Source organism: Camelina sativa, chromosome 20 (assembly GCF_030686135.1).
Source record: "Camelina sativa cultivar CO46 ecotype springtype chromosome 20, ASM3068613v1".
NCBI lineage: Eukaryota > Viridiplantae > Streptophyta > Magnoliopsida > Brassicales > Brassicaceae > Camelina > Camelina sativa.
This window is the reverse complement of record NC_141899.1, coordinates 11913829-11930557: the sequence shown is the minus strand read 5'-3', so window position 1 is coordinate 11930557 and position 16729 is coordinate 11913829. Positions and strand designations below refer to the sequence as shown.

The window sequence follows — 16729 nt, the reverse complement described above, 5'->3', positions numbered from 1 at the left end:
TAATTTGATGTCAATATTAAAGCGATATATTATGTTTCTCATTTTTGTGTGGCCATTTTCGTCAGTGCAACTTCTCATTTTTGTGTGCCATTTTCGTCAAACTTCTTGGCTACGACACATATGATGTCAGTAGGCATATTATACATTTGACATGTCAAGACACATCCATCTTCTTTTATGTTTCTTTCAAAACTACAAGTATTCTAGTACCCAAATAAAATTTAACATAACCGCTACCAGAACATCTAGAGTATACAGTTACTATACCAAAAATTACCACAACTAATGGTCTCATCTACGTTTTACAATTATCGTATTGTTTTGTATTGACAACTAACTTTAGAAGCGTACGTAATCGTCTCAATCCCAAGTACGAATAGCATCAAAGAAATTGAGTCACTCCTTTCTGCGGCCACAACGAATTGTGTCATTTGCATGGAGAACTTCCAACTCATTTCATACAAATCTAATTTACTCCAGCTGCTTCCGACGCAAGTAGATTGAGCACTGAGATTTTATTGTCATATTACAAGTCTAACATGTGAGATGGGTTTCGATTTTCGAATTCCATGTCTTCGTAGTTAAAACATTAGCTCGACTTCAACCATGTTGTTGCCAGATGCATCCCATTCCATCCATGAGAGGCAATGTTGTCTTCGTTTCTGGTTTCACAATGGGCATTAATTCGGGATGCATCTACGTCTTGTCTTCACGTTTCACTAGCCTCCTCCTAAACTTGCGTCAAATTTGGATAAAACATGAAACGGCATGACCCAACCCGAATTCACAGCCCGGTTATCCCACGGTAGACTGAAATATACCAATGTTGCGTTGACCGGTAACGGTAAATATTAAATAAATGAAAAAGTGAAAACAGAAACAGAAGTAAATAAAATATTTACCCAAAACGGAAGAGGGAGACAAGTGTTTACAAAGTAGTACGCAAACTTATAAATACTAAACTTCAGTCCAAATGCCTACACGCATAAATGTCGAAGTTTCGATCATTTGACTTAAAACTAAATTAAACAAAACTGAATGGTCAGAGTTGTAAATAAAGAAAAATAAAAGTCGTCTCTCTCCGTTTCTGAGATCGTCGTCGTCTGCAGAGATCACTCAGCTTTTTGAATTTTCTTCTCCATTGGAGGTGCCATTTCCCGTTTCTAGATTAGGGTTTCGATCTCAGCTCCCGCGAATTTGCTTATGTTTAATCTGTAGTCTACGGGTTTACGTCGTAGTTAGATCTATTATCGCGAGTTTTGGATCTGCGCCGTGTGAGACGGCGGTCGGAGGACGGTGGAGATCTGAAGATTCGGTTCCACCATGAGCGGAATGAGAGGTCTCTCCGTATTTATTAGTGACATTCGTAATTGCCAGAACAAGGAAGCCGAGAGACTCCGAGTTGATAAGGAGCTCGGAAACATACGTACATGCTTTAAGAATGAGAAGGTTTGTGCCAATTTCCTCCATTTTTTTTTTCCTTTCCAACGTTTTGTTCTCAATTGAGAGGCAATTCAGTGTCCAAGTATCCGCTGAGGTTCTGTATTCTTCCGAGATTGTTTCACTTTAGACTCTCAGTGAGAGCTTTTAGGTTAGAAAAGAATGTGGTGGAAACAAAGATGCTGAATCTTTTTAGTCGGGAGAAACGAGAGTTTTGGAGCCTGTAGTTTCTTACTTTATCGGATTGAGAGACCATAGCTTTTGATATAACACAAGTTTCTGTACCTGGAAAGGCAGTATAATGTTTCTGTTGTATAACTTTTGAAACATCACTACTACTGCTTTATACTTGGAATATCATTAGTGTATTTTCAGGTTGATAGATGGGAAACTATAAACTACTATTTGTTCATTCTTTTTCCTAGTGATCAATCAAGATATATAAGATCATTGAATTTTCTGAGGATATTTAGGAACTAGAAGGAAAGAATGGCCAGGCAGTAAACCCGGTTATGTAGTAATGGTCTAAGAAAAGAAATCAAGGTTACTGAAATATTTGAATAGCTGATTACGAAGTAGAGTAAGCTGTGTTGATGTAAGATGTTTTGGGTGAAATTCTGGTTCCACACCATAAGTAGCAGATCTAACGTCGGCAAGTAGTATCCATCTGTGGCCAATTGGACCAACACCAGATTTATCGTTTTTTTTAGTTTCATTGTACTAATGAATTATTCATGCACTCTTTGATTGCTTTCTCCATGTTGTTTTGAATTTTACAGGTTTTAACACCATATAAAAAGAAGAAATATGTATGGAAAATGCTTTATATACATATGCTAGGCTACGATGTGGATTTTGGTCATATGGAGGCGGTTTCTCTTATATCTGCGCCAAAGTATCCAGAAAAGCAGGTAAGAAAACGTTTTGTTTGCTCAAGAAATGAAATATTGCTTTCTAAGGCTAGGAGAAGAGAATAGGTGGGGGTATTTGTCTGAATCAAGATTTCGAGTCTAGTGATCAATTCTCTGAAAAGAATAGGTGGGAAAAGGCTAGATGTAGATACATTTTCACGCGCTTGCCACTTACTCAGTTTGGCGACCTGGTAAAGTACTGGAGACATTTACTTGTACACAATGCATGAGTTACTTAGTAACATCTTAGCAACTCTTAACCAGAAACCATGTTTGTATCCCAAGGCTTTGCGTTTCCAGTTTATATTATTTTCTGCCCCCTACGTAATTTGCAGGTATTAAAATTTTCATCAATGATTACAGGTTGGTTACATTGTTACCTCTTGCTTGCTCAATGAGAACCATGACTTTTTGAGGTTGGCAATAAATACAGTGCGGAACGATATTATTGGTCGGAATGAGACTTTCCAATGCCTAGCACTAACCTTGGTATGTTTTGTCCATACTGCGTTGAGATCTTACAGTACAGTGAGGTCTTTCTGATTGAGAGATGTAGTTAAATGACTGTTTTAGTGGAAGTCTTGAAAACATTATGTCTTTTGTGCTCTATCATTTCGCTGTTCAAAGCCATTTACTTCAACAAAACTGGTTCGTACTTTGTCCTGTAGGTTGGAAATATTGGTGGAAGAGATTTTTCTGAATCATTGGCACCTGATGTCCAAAAGCTACTTGTAAGTGACTCCTAAAGACGTTAGGTTATTTGGTTTTTTTTTTTCAGTATGAGTAAACATATTTATGATATGGGGCTTGTGTGCTGCAGATTTCCAGTAGTTGCAGACCTCTTGTAAGGAAAAAAGCAGCATTGTGCCTACTGCGCTTATTCCGAAAAAATCCTGATGCTGTCAACGTGGATGGCTGGTACGTATTAGCACTCTGGGTTACTGGTTGTTTGATTTTACTCTTGCGCCTTTTATTTTAAACACTCTCATTGTCGTATACTTTCAGGGCGGATCGTATGGCACAACTTTTGGATGAACGAGATCTTGGTGTCTTGACATCTTCCACAAGTCTTCTTGTAGCTCTGGTATCTAATAATCATGAGGCGTACTCAAGTTGTCTACCTAAATGTGTCAAAATATTGGAACGCCTTGCTAGGAACCAGGACGTTCCTCAGGAGTATACATACTATGGCATTCCATCTCCTTGGCTGCAGGTTTGTCTTAAATCGGCTTATTTACTCTTGTTTAACGTAGCTTAAATATTTGATTGTCACATCCTTTTTCCAATCCCATGCACTTTAAACATTTTATGTGAAATTAGCTTATAGAAATAGAGGGTTGACCCGTCTTTGGTGTATCTTTGTTGCTCAGTTAAAGGTATCTTGGATACTAATATGTCTTTGGTTAGTACAGGTTAAGGCAATGAGGGCACTTCAATATTTCCCAACCATCGAAGATCCCAGTACCAGAAAAGCCCTCTTTGAGGTTCAGTTTTTCTTGTGTAAATCTCTAATACATGTCTTTGAATTCTCTCTCTCATGGCATTTCATGGAAATTTCAGGTCCTTCAGCGAATATTGATGGGGACAGATGTTGTAAAAAATGTGAATAAGAATAATGCGTCTCATGCTGTGCTGTTTGAAGCTCTATCCCTGGTAAGTTCGTGAGACAGCTGAGGAAACAATTGATGCCATGAATTTTAGTTGACTTGTTGAGTTGTTGAACTATGATATGCAACCTCCTAACTTGTTAATGCGTTTCAATATAGGTCATGCATCTTGATGCTGAGAAGGAAATGATGTCACAGTGTGTTGCTCTTCTTGGCAAGTTTATTTCTGTCCGTGAACCCAACATCAGATATTTAGGCTTGGTGAGATCTCGCATACCCACTTTCTGCATCTAAGCCTAGCTAGAACAGTAAATTGTTAAAAAATGGTGTATGTATTATGTGGCTTCTCATGATGCATTTGTTGACAACATTGCAGGAAAATATGACACGAATGCTGATGGTCACAGATGTTCAAGATATCATAAAGAAGCATCAGTCTCAGATAATCACTTCTTTGAAAGACCCTGATATCAGGTATGTTTAGATTTGCCATCTCGGCATCAGCTTTTATGGCTTTTGAACCCGGATCAAAATATCTCTTTACTTTTCGAATTTGGAACCAGTACGGCAATTTTTTCAATAATGAATCGTTCATAGTACTTTACTTTTTCTCTAGAGTACATGTGGATTTAAGATCATTACAATCAGCATTGAAATTGTTTAATTTGGGTTGTATATAATAAATGCTTTTCAATGAAACATTATTTGTTGATTTGTTTTCTTGTGAGAAATATTGTATTATTGTATGGTGGTCAGTACTATTTCTTTGACGTTTTGCATAACAAGATGACTAGATTGGATAAATACCATAGTCCATTTGAAATTAATCGTATTTCCGTTGCAAATGGTGGCTTCTATTTCAAGAACAAATAGTTTGATTTATATTATCTTGGTTCATTCGCTATTGGTATGGGATTCACTATTGGTTAAACTTTCCTGTAGTATTCGTAGACGTGCCCTTGATTTGCTATATGGGATGTGCGATGTGTCAAATGCAAAGGATATAGTCGAAGAGTTGTTGCAAGTAAGTTTTTGACCTTGCTTCATATTGATATTTTCTTAATTTGTAGTTTCCTTGTGACTTGAGAAGTTTAGCAAAAAGGAAGGATTAAGATTTGTAGTGTTTAAGCTTACATGGAACCCAAAAATACATTGCAGTATCTCAGCACAGCAGAGTTTTCCATGCGGGAGGAATTATCACTCAAAGCTGCTATTCTTGCTGAGAAGTTTGCTCCTGATTTATCATGGTAAGGACAACTCGACAAAAAGCATATATACACTTAATTTCATGCACACTTACAGTGACTTACGTTGGCGATTTGGTGTACACTTCTAATTTTACACTTTAGATCCTTACTCAAGCAATTGGTCAAAGATGTTAATTTTGATGTTCTCAGGTATGTTGATGTGATCCTTCAGTTAATCGACAAGGCTGGGGATTTTGTTAGCGATGACATTTGGTTCCGTGTGGTTCAGTTCGTAACAAATAATGAAGACCTGCAGGTTTTCAAAACTGTTAGAAGAAATATATTTTGCTTATCCTAATCATGACATTTGAAAGTTGCTTACAGATTTATTTGATCTGACAGCCATACGCGGCATCGAAAGCTAGAGAATATTTGGACAAAATCGCAATACATGAGACTATGTTGAAGGTTGTACATTCTCGTTTCCCATAAGAAACTCTTTATATTGCATATTGCGGATTAGTTATAAGATATCTTGTCTGTATCTAAACTGTTTGGAAAGTACAAAATAACATTGTTAATTAAAAAAAAATTGTTATGGACAAGAAATAATATTTCTTTCTCTATTTCAGGTCAGTGCTTATATTTTGGGAGAGTATGGTCACCTTTTAGCTAGACAACCTGGATGCAGTGCAAGTGAACTCTTTAGCATCTTACATGAAAAGCTTCCCACAGTGTCGTAAGGACCACATGAACTCCGCATTGTGCTTTTCTTGTCTTTGGGTATCTCTTAAATGCCTCTTCTTCTTTTTTTTTCCTCAGGACACCCACCATTCCTATTCTTCTTTCCACATATGCAAAGCTTCTTATGCACACTCAACCCCCGGATCCAGAACTGCAAAAAAAAATTTGGGCTGTATTTAAGAAGTGAGACTTGCTAACCTTGTTGTCATTTTATGTTCTGTTATTTTTTGGTAATCAAAACAAGTTTCCTAGAAGAGTTTTATTTTGGCAGGTACGAGAGTTGTATTGATGTGGAGATACAACAGAGGGCAGTTGAATATTTCGAGTTGAGTAAAAAAGGGGCTGCCTTTATGGATGTATTGGCTGAGATGCCAAAATTTCCAGAGCGCCAGGTTTGTTAATTATTTTATGATTATATAGAAGTTACTTTGATAGGACATTTGTGCTAATAGATCTGATGCTGGATTTTTTTTCATGTCTCTTCCATAGTCTTCATTGATAAGAAAGGCAGAGGATGTTGAAGATACCGCAGACCAGAGTGCCATCAAGCTTAGAGCACAACAACAGCCTTCAAATGCTTTGGTTTTGACTAACCCACAGCCTGTTGATGGAGCACCCCCACCTTTGAAGGTTCCAATTGTAAGTGGAAGCACGGTAAGTACTTATATGTATGCCCCAATTGACGAGACATTTTTCTTGTGCTTTCTCTTTATATAGTACATACCTTTATCTTATTATCTCTAATAGTCTATTTTTCCTTGCATGTCTAGCAGAACCCCGAGTCAGTGGCTCGATCTGTCTCTCAGGCCTATGGAACTTTAAGTAGTATAGATCCACAAACTCCATCACCCGATCTCCTAAGTGACCTGCTCGGTCCTCTTGCAATAGAGGCTGCACCTGGAGCCGTCTCAACTGAACAACATGGTCCCATAGGGGCAGAAGGAGTTCCAGAAGAAGTTGATGGTTCCGCCATTGTACCTGTTGAAGAGCAAACAAATTCAGTGGAGGTATTCTTTTCTCTTCCTTTGCTTTATTTTGCATGGGGAAAATTATATCCTCTTTTTGTATTTATTACTTGGAAATGGTATTGCGATTAGATGGAATCCTACCTCAAAGATTCTATTTCTCTACTCTGAGGAGTTCTTTCACATATTAATGTTGCAGCTGCTAAACTTGTCGTAATTGACAGTCTATACATTTACAGTCGATGTCAATAAAAGAAACCAAACCACTTTTGTACTCCATAATACTATTGACACGCTAGAATTTTTTTCTTATACACTTTTGTTTTCTTTAACAGCTGATCGGAAATATTGCCGAGAGATTCCATGCTTTATGTTTGAAAGACAGTGGTGTCTTATACGAAGATCCTCATATTCAGGTCTTATCTCAGTTTTTTTCTCCCTGCTTTTATATATTCCAGTACGCAGATTGCAGACAGGCAAGGCTCCTACTATTTGAGCTTTCTTATGTTCCTCATTATGTTGATTGTCGGTATTCCTCAGATTGGCATCAAAGCTGAATGGAGAGGACAGCATGGGAGACTTGTTCTCTTCATGGGAAACAAGAATACTTCTCCACTTACATCAGTCCAAGCTCTAATACTACCCCCTGCCCATTTAAAACTAGATCTGTCTCCAGTACCTGATACAATTCCTCCTCGAGCACAGGTACTTTTGTTTGTTGATTATTTATTTTCAATTTACTACTCATTTCTGTGTACTTTACTAAGTGTTGCAATTTCTTTCATGGTTTAGGTACAATCTCCACTTGAAGTGATGAACATCCGCCCTAGTAGGGATGTTGCGGTTTTGGATTTCTCCTACAAGTTTGGTACAAACATGGTACTTACTGCAACCGTCCTTTCTGATTAATGGTTTTAGTATAATAGTTTCTGTGACTCTTTCTGATATGCTGGATATTTATAGGTCAATGCCAAATTACGCATCCCAGCAACCTTGAATAAGTTTCTTCAACCTCTACAATTAACATCTGAAGAGTTCTTCCCGCAGTGGAGAGCACTTTCAGGGCCACCCTTGAAACTTCAGGAAGTTGTATGTATTTTCACAGCTTCTCTGAGCATATATCAAATAAAGTATTTGGGTAGTGCAGGAAAGAAGTAAAATGCTCCTGACATTTCTTTTCAAGAAAATTAGTGAATGAGCTTTCCGTAAAATCCTTTTTCGACTTATAATTGATTGAGTTTAATCACAACGCTTATAGATAACTTCAATATCTACTGATGATCGTTTAAGCTTACTCAAAACGTTCATAGAGGACTTCCAACATGTTTACCTATGCTTGTTAATGCAGAATTACTATAACCTATTATATAATCTGAATCTACAACTTCTTTCAGGTTAGAGGTGTAAGACCTCTCGCTCTTCCAGAAATGGCGAATTTATTCAACAGTTTCCATGTGACAATATGCCCTGGGCTTGTAAGTAATTGTTTACGATCTCAGTTCCTGAACATGCTTGTTGCACACCCTTTAAATTGACTTGTATTGTTTTTTCTGTTGTAGGATCCAAACCCTAATAATCTAGTGGCAAGCACAACCTTCTACTCTGAAAGTACAGGAGCCATGCTCTGTTTGGTGAGATTTTAACCAAGTTCCTCATACTGGTTTCGGCACTTGTCCTAAATTTTGTATACGTACACGCGTGATACTGCTCTCTCAAAAGGTCTGTTGTATAACATTGTCCGTGTTTTTTTTCTTTCTTTTCAGGCAAGAATTGAAACAGACCCAGCAGACAGAACCCAATTGCGAATGACAGTAGGCTCGGGAGATCCTGCTCTTACATTTGAGTATGATATCTCTGCCTCTTAACAGGAACTCAACTTCAAACACAGCTTTTGTTCCTCTGCATTTGTTGACCTCTTATTCTGCAGGTTGAAAGAATTCATCAAGGAACAATTAATTACTATACCAATGGGATCTCGAGCTCTAGTTCCAGCAGCAGGGCCAGGACCAGCACCTGCACCACCTGTAGCTCAACCACCTAGCCCAGCCGCTTTAGCTGATGATCCGGGAGCTCTGCTTGCTGGCTTACTTTAACTTCATTGGGGTAAGAGAATACTTGCAGATGTGGAAAATGTTTTTTTTTTTTTTTTCGTGATTGTAGAATGTAATGGCGAAAATGTGGAATGATGAGAGAGTAAATGTAGGACCGAGTGAGGGAGGTTTGAATAGAAAATGTAGTTTTGATCATATTTGTGCCTGTTATCCGAAGTGGGCGAGTTAAGTTAGCTACGAAATTTTGCATTCATTCTTGCACATTTGTATTGTGAGGTCAGGTGGTTGTATCAGCTTGTTCTTGTTCCTATATATTTTCAATCTGTTTCTCCAATGATTTTACCCGAGTTAATGTCTATTTTTCGCACTAGCCTTGTCTGGTCTTATTTTATGTCTCAATTGAGAGGTTTTTTTAATCTCGTAAATACAGAATAGAATTGGGCACATCCTAAAATCATTTCGTCTCAAAATTACAAGAATTCTAGTACCCAAAAAAATATTGGCATGTCACTACCAGAACAAAAAAGAATGAAAAAAAAAAAACAAAAAAAAAAGAATGCCAGCTACAGCCATTCACGGCAACGACCGCATCTCCAGCTACCTCCCGTGCAAGTAGATTCCTCCTCCCATGGAGAACAGTGGGAATGAATAGTCATAGTACAAGTCTTGCATGTGAGATCAGGTCCAGGATCCACATGCATACATATCTGGCATGGAATTGTATTGTCACAGATAAATGCTCTACACTGTTCCACTGTTGTCTCAACCTGGGGGTTTGGGTCATCCGTGTTTTCTGAAGCATCTTTGACATCTCCGTATCCATCGCACTGTCCACTATCCTCTGTTGTGAGTAACTCGGTGAGCGAGAAATATGTTTGGGGTTCGAATTCCATGTCTTCATAGTCAAACATTAGCTCGCCTTCAACCATGTCACTGTGGCCAGATGCATCCCATTCCGTGACAGGCAATGTTGCCTCCATTTCTGGTTTCACAATAGGCATTGATTCGGGTTGCGTTGAAAACTCGGTATAAGACAGATTACTGTTCCCGTCTGTGTCTTCACGTTTCACTTGTCTCCTAACTTGTAGCTTCTGGGGTCCCGGCACAGAACCATCCCCGTTCCATTTGACATCCAAATTGATAGGTGTAATTTGTTCGATTTTTGAAACTGACATTAAGAGAGGATCATCATCTGGAACAAACGTATCTTCAAAGGGGAATGAGGGAGTAGAGGGCATGGAGTCTTCTTGTTCAGACATTCTTTCAGAAGTAGAATCCATTCCGATACTTCCTTTCCCATGTTTTTGCCTTCTGAAGACTACTGGTTTCATCTGCCTCTGTTCCTTCAGTATGGGATCCATGTAAGGGCAATCTGGTGATCGTATACGACGGCATTTGCAACACTTGAACCCAACAACTTCAGGAATTTTCGATTCCTCGAGCTTAATAGCTTCAATGTGGTACCACTCTGCATACAAATGCTAGGATTAGATGTATAAGAGGAAACTGGTGGCACTGACGAAAATTTAGAATTTTAGAGTAAAATTTTCTTACTGTCACAATTTGTACAGTGAATATATGTTAGACCAGGATTATACGGCAGTTTGCAGAGACAACAAACTGGTTCCGGATTCGGCTGATCAGAGCGTGCAGCCAACAGAACATGTTGATGTCTGAAGCTAACACCTGTGTCTTCCACGTTCTTTTTCCTCCATATGATCCCCCAAGACAATGTTTTGTGTTTACTTTTAGGGGCCAAATTGGAATCAGGAGTGATTTGTTTAACTCCTGAAGTGGTGCTGCGTATGTTGGAAGATGGTAACTGTTGATTAGGAGGCTTAATCTGTGTCTTGGTGACTGGAGTGACTGCATTTTGAAATGGTCTGTCGATCAGGACAGCGGCTGTTGTTGGATGTTGTCTGTGATTGATATTGATTAGTGAACGGGCTCTTGCAAGGTAGCACCGTTTGCAGGTTACCAAAAGTTCATCTTTCCCAACTGTATGTTGTATACTCATAGTACATTCCTTGTGACAGAAACCTGAGGGGGAAAAAAAAAATCCATGATTATATCGCTACATTTCCTTCAGAAAAATTACCCAATGGAAAATACAGAACACTTAGTACTATAATCTTGCCAATTTTCATAGAAACGACAAATAAAATATGAGTGAGATTCATGAGAATTTAAGAACCAAGCAAAGTAAACAAATATAAGCACAGGACACTATCCTCGGAAGATATGAAACAAACAAATATAAAAATAAAAACTAGAAATGCATCAAGAAATACAAATGATTTTTAGGCGTATGCTGGAATCTTTCTACTTGTTCTTGAGATAAGCAAACAGTTACTGTGACTTTAATTAACAAGTAAAAACAAAGAAAAAGGGATAGGAAATATTGACATCTCTTTTCAAATGCATATAGATACCAATAACTTGCAAAAGTCTCAATCCTAAAATGCAAAATTAAAACAGCAAGCAGGTGTATTGTACCTTGGCAAGTACTGCATGTTGTTGCATCCCTGTAGAGAACGGGAACAAAAAATAGTGAGGTACATAAGATTTTTTATTAAGTATCCTGAAAGGTGAAGAAAGCTAAAGAAAGTACCTCATAAAAACATCGAGATGGCATGATGCACAAGAACAATTCTCTGTGTTGTCCCTCCGAGAGGCTAGGTAAGAAAATATGTTCGCTCGAGAAGCTTTAAGTTGCATTTTCTGGAGCTTTGATATTTTTCGTGATGGCTTCTTGATGAAAGGTATGTGTACCCTAGGCAAACTTTCTTCATATTCTTTGATCAAATATAAGGGAACGCGTGCTTCATGAAACCAATACTTTTCCTTTCCATCTTCAGTTTTCTCGACTTCAGTGATCTTCTTCATGACACGGGATGGCAGATGCTTTTGATTCCCAAAGACAACTCCATATCGAACCTTGTTATCTGTAATCTTCTTGTCACAAATACTAGCGTTCCTAAAAACAGCGGCCTCTGTCTCTGAACCTTTAACATCTTGCATGTTTTGCTCTGGGCGTACAAGTTCACTCCATCTTATATTCATATCCAGGTATCTAACCTGGCCCAGATTCAGTTAAATTACAGAAGATCATCAATAAACAATCATAGACATACAATCTTTTGAACAAGCATTGATGATAGAAGACAAACCTGAAGAGCAAGCTGAGATATGTTTTTGCTACTTTCAACTGCTGCTTTCCAAATAGACCGCCTGCTTCTCTTAGGAATGTAAGAACCATCACCATAACTAAATTCAGGAAACTTTTTCATACCACCTAATGGAAAAGAAGAAAAAAAACAAATTGGCACACTATCCCGAGAGTAAAATTAAACAGGATATCTCCGTTAGAAGTATCCAAAAAACAAAATCTACAAGAAAACATTGTATGTTTACGTGAGATTTGTTGACAAGCACCAAAAACATAACCTAACATTATTACCTTGCCAAGCTGCTTTCATTCTCTGAGGCTTCAACAAGACTGCCTTCAGGAGTATAACTTTTGATAACTTCCCCCCTCGCCACCAAGTAAAGCTATCATCATCAAAACCTTCTGCTGTAATTTCGGCTTGGTTCCTCTGCCTCCTCTTACCAGGTCTACGTTTCTGTGTGCCCGCAACAGTAAATGGAGCACTTTGAAACATAGAATGTTCTATTAACCAGTCATCCACTAGTTTGAGCCAGTCAGTTGACAGAGCAATACTGCAAATGTCTTCCTCAAGCTGCGAACAAGTAAAATGAACCATATCATGCCAATGAAAACACCATAAATATAATAACGAACCAAGGAATGTTAACATATATCACTATATTGTTGACACGTAACGACATCAAATCCGAACAGTGTAAATGACAAAAAAAAAGTACAATTATTTGTTAATACGAAAAGAAAGTGAATGAGAACAAAATTATTTCTGGAAAGAAAAGAAAAATAAAAATACTTACTTCAAGCAGGAGGGCTTTCATCGCTTTGCATGTTGAAGCTTCCACTAACTTCTTACGCCACTGATACCTAAGACTCTCACTAAGAAATGGCCCCGCAATGAGACCACGTAAGCTTTCCTCGAGATATAGGAGATATGCTGCAATACTAGACAGTACTCCATCCCCATTTTTTAGTGGAAAAAGGCCACTGCAGACTTTCATGGCACTTTTGGTGGCCCCTGTTACAGCTGCATTTAGCATGCATCCTCTCTTACTTGCAGAAGTGAGTTTGCAAGAATGACACCATCCACACCTTTCCCTGGTAATTTCCTTTTTATCAGGACTTGGCCAGAAGAAACTTAAGGCTACTAACGAAAATGCTTTCACCTGTAGCAAGATGTTACTTGCTGCAGCTTTCTTGGCATTACTAAATTTTTGTAGATCAGGTTCATGGGTTTCCTCTGACGATAGGACAGCCAAAGTAGCAGCAGCTGATGCAGCCAATTCTCCATTTGTGTAATGATTGATGTAAGTATTAAGTTTAAATGATAAACCCTTCTGTGTAATACCAGCAACCAAATTCTTCTCTTGCACTCCACTTGATCTTCCTAATACAGGACTGCCAGAAGCAGATGCGTGGAGGCCGACCACATTCTGAATATTATTTCCACTGGAACTACTTGCACTATCAGGTCTAATTACGTCTGACGCCTCGTCGCACCCTTCTTTTTGCATGTGTGCTAAATCGATCTCCACTTCCCTCAGATAAGAGATTAAACCTCCAGGCAGATCCCAGTATTGTGAGATCGCTTTGCATATATACAGATATTCCATTCTATGGTTCGTTGCAGACAAAAGCACCACGACAACTTTTGGAATGTCGGTGGCATTGTAGTATTTGATATCTGAATCCGCCTGGACAGAAATTTTAAGCCTGTGATATAAGCGAAATATTCATCAGCGTCACGTAATATGGGTTTTCCAACTTTAAGCAAAATCTAGACAAGATAATAAGTTTTAACTACAAAACCAACTAGTCAAGAATTTAAATGAATATGGAGATATATAGAATTGAAAGATCAGCTTGAAAGACAAAGTATCTGAAATAAGGCGTCGAAAACATACACCAGTAAGTGATTGCATGTACCCAAGAAGAGTCGCCCATGTGGATCGACTCCAAAATACACTGCTCCCCTGAGTGACGTTTTATGAGCAATAGTTGGCCCCATTTTGTTGATAGTGCATTCTGGACAATACCACGGCCCATCTGGTATGTACATTTTGACCACACCAATGCATCTCGAGTGATATGCTAAAGGGCATCCATCACAGCAAAGCAACGTCCCATCCATGCCGCATAGCCTACATTCATCACTGTTCCCATCCAGATCTGAGCTATCTCCATGACCACCATCAGTATATCTTGAGCTCAAAGTTTTTGACTCGCTCATTGAGCTTATCCCATGGTTCACTGCAACATATTCACTAAGCTCTTTCTCCTTGCAAGCTGAGGTTTTAGCAAATCTGGGATGGACCCTTCTAGGTCCATTTTCAGGAAGATCAGCAGTAACGCCATCAGGATCAAGTCCAAATTCAGATTCTTCTCGAGAATCAATTTCAGCTCTTACATCTGCTACATCAAAGACGTCATCACACAGAATTTGCAGAATCTTCAACTTCATCACTACAGGTGAGGAATAATAATCTTTCTCCACAACGTATTCATTAAAAACTCTCCAGAGAGGCCCAGTTGCATGTCCCATGGCAGCGAAGTAGTGAACCAAATAAACAGGCCAAGTTAGCGCATCGAGCAAGCTCCAATCAATGCACCTGCAGATGGCAATGCAACAATATCCCTGAATTGTTATCCACTAAGATATTGGAGATCCTAAAACAAGCTTCACCTAAACTATAAATAAGATATTTATGTTACAGTCTCTCTACAGCCATATGCCTTTCTCTCCCAGCTATAAAAAGAACAGAATTCATGAGCTTTAAGATTAATGTCAGCTAGTCTGCTTCCTTGAAGTACATATACCAAACAAACTAATCTGCTGTTTCACAGAATGATTAAGGCACTAAAAAAAACTAAGGATACGGGAAATTTAACTTAAAACATCTCCGGAAAGCAACACAAAATCAAGAAAATAAGTTAAACAAAGACATCTGTTGAAAACTGTAAACAACAAAAGTTGTCTGCGCTAACCTCAGGCACTTTGAAGCCACTTCAGACCCTTCTAAGGAGAGTCGCTCAAGATGACCCTTCAGTGCCCGCAATAAGGCAACATGAATGGCATCCAGCAAAGAATTTGGTCCTCCGAAGTTCAATGCTCCCACAAAATCATCCAATCCAAATGGGAGGATATATAACTGAACACTGAATGATCTTAAGAAACCGTATACAGATAAAAGATGCGCCACAGCCTCCTCAGGGATACAAATCGTTCCTGATGAAGAAGGCAAATCCACTGGTGGAACTGAGACAAGAGGCGACATAGTTTCTATATCTGGATCTCTATTATCTTCAGAGCCAGGTAAACCACAAGATGAATAACCACTTTCAACTTCTGCCACAGAACTTGGGCTAGTGGATGTGGGCACCTCAACTTCACTTACTCGATTTTGCAGCTCAACTCCCTTCTTCTTCATGTAATCTTTTTTCTTCTTTTCATCCTTTTTCAGAATAAAGTCATCTAATTTACTTCTTCTAACACGTAATTCATCATCAAAGTAATTATCCCCAATTATTAACTGACGAAGAGAACAAGTTTCCAGATCCTCAAACTCACCATCCTCATATTCAACTCTATACAAGCCAGTATTATACGAAACAATCTTCCCAAGAGAAACTCTACAGTCATCAAAATCTTTCAACACATAACGACCAAGAAGAGATCTAGGTACAGTCACTTTCAAAGTCTCCAAAACCGGCCTCTTCCCTCGATTAGACGACACTCCATTTTGATCCTCTGGTCTCGGGCGTTTCCTCGGTCTACCTCTAGGTCTGGCCACCTTTCCTTCCACCACTTCCATCTAAAATCAGATCCGAAATCAGTCCCCAGATTTCAAATAACCGTTAATCCATTTTCCAAGCAACTCTCTATGATTCCAAATATCACTCCTTTTTCCCCCATAAATCGAACCACATCAAAATCTAAGATCCACGAAACTCGTAAAAATTGAAGCTGAAGCAAAATAAATCAGAACCCTGATCCAACAATAAAAACAACACTCCCTACCGATAAATCTGAAATCCTTTAACTTCTCAACTTGGAAACGGATAGAATTGATGCCAAACCTTGCTAGATTTTGATAAAAGCCAAAAATGCCAAACCTAGCGACGTTGGGGATCTACTGAAGACGGCGACGCGTACAAAGAGTGATTTTTTTTCTCCAAACCCTTAATCACTAATCTCGTTCAGGATTGAAGAAGAGCGTTAGGGATTTGATTGAAGAACGATGAAGAAGGAAAAAAAATTGAAAGAACATAGCAAAAAAATATAAATTGTAATAAGTGGGCTGGGCTGGGCCTATTTTAGCCCGAAATGTTATTATAATAGCCCGAAATGGTAGATTTTGTGGTCTGAGTTCTGCTCGGGAATCGGGTTACCCGGATCTAGACCCGCTGGATACTTGTAAACGTCGCCGTTTTAGTATATTTTGTTGTAAATTAGGGAGTTTAGGGAGTAAATCTCTTAGGTTATTATTGATAGGAATTGAGGTTACAACAAGTATATATAGTGTTACAAGTCCTAAGGTAAAACCGACATACTAATGCTATCGCCGATGGGCTTCGACTAACGGGCCGAAGGCTCTCGACCAAGTGTGGTTGAGAGGCTGCGCACGGACGGACTGATAATGGGCCGGTTGGATAGAGTCCAC

General features: G+C 38.7%; 2 protein-coding genes across 4 annotated transcripts; one reads left to right on the top strand and one right to left on the bottom strand.

The window, feature by feature from the left end:
• The first annotated feature begins 979 nt into the window (after positions 1 to 979).
• Positions 980 to 9239, top strand: LOC104770614 (AP-2 complex subunit alpha-1). Of its 2 annotated transcripts, none has more exons than XM_010495070.3 (27): positions 980 to 1449; positions 2220 to 2351; positions 2715 to 2840; positions 3020 to 3082; positions 3172 to 3269; positions 3357 to 3564; positions 3764 to 3835; positions 3912 to 4004; positions 4118 to 4219; positions 4335 to 4432; positions 4901 to 4982; positions 5117 to 5205; positions 5356 to 5461; positions 5548 to 5613; positions 5778 to 5884; positions 5968 to 6072; positions 6161 to 6281; positions 6379 to 6528; positions 6663 to 6896; positions 7190 to 7270; positions 7395 to 7559; positions 7647 to 7733; positions 7818 to 7943; positions 8249 to 8329; positions 8414 to 8485; positions 8618 to 8697; positions 8782 to 9239. In XM_010495070.3, exons 1-27 carry the CDS (start codon positions 1324 to 1326, stop codon positions 8945 to 8947), a joined length of 3036 nt encoding a protein of 1011 aa, XP_010493372.2. In that variant the 5' UTR covers positions 980 to 1323; the 3' UTR covers positions 8948 to 9239. The 2 variants fall into 2 exon arrangements, with proteins under 2 accessions (XP_010493372.2, XP_010493371.2); XM_010495069.3 differs by having other exon boundaries at positions 6379 to 6543.
• A 52-nt stretch (positions 9240 to 9291) lies between these two features.
• Positions 9292 to 16313, bottom strand: LOC104770616 (DDT domain-containing protein PTM). Of its 2 annotated transcripts, none has more exons than XR_015593509.1 (9): positions 15054 to 16313; positions 13973 to 14677; positions 12869 to 13781; positions 12366 to 12645; positions 12076 to 12200; positions 11517 to 11978; positions 11402 to 11430; positions 10460 to 10945; positions 9292 to 10373 (listed from the first exon to the last, which is right to left on the bottom strand). XR_015593509.1 is itself a non-coding variant. In XM_087505929.1 (9 exons), exons 1-9 carry the CDS (start codon positions 15878 to 15880, stop codon positions 9469 to 9471), a joined length of 4737 nt encoding a protein of 1578 aa, XP_087362055.1. In that variant the 5' UTR covers positions 15881 to 16313; the 3' UTR covers positions 9292 to 9468. The 2 variants fall into 2 exon arrangements, 1 of the variants encoding a protein (XP_087362055.1); XM_087505929.1 differs by having other exon boundaries at positions 11517 to 11983.
• Between the last annotated feature and the right edge of the window lie 416 nt (positions 16314 to 16729).

Coding starts and splice junctions, on each gene's coding strand:
- LOC104770614 (XM_010495069.3), top strand. CDS start 1,324: ATGAGCGGAATGAGAGGTCTCTCCGTATTTATTAGTGACATTCGTAAT. Junction 4,220..4,334: donor ACATCAGATATTTAGGCTTG/GTGAGATCTCGC, acceptor ACAACATTGCAG/GAAAATATGACACGAATGCT. Junction 8,330..8,413: donor TGACAATATGCCCTGGGCTT/GTAAGTAATTGT, acceptor TTTCTGTTGTAG/GATCCAAACCCTAATAATCT.
- LOC104770616 (XM_087505929.1), bottom strand. CDS start 15,880: ATGGAAGTGGTGGAAGGAAAGGTGGCCAGACCTAGAGGTAGACCGAGG. Junction 11,984..12,075: donor TATCTCAGCTTGCTCTTCAG/GTTTGTCTTCTA, acceptor AATCTGGGCCAG/GTTAGATACCTGGATATGAA. Junction 10,374..10,459: donor TCACTGTACAAATTGTGACA/GTAAGAAAATTT, acceptor ATTTGTATGCAG/AGTGGTACCACATTGAAGCT.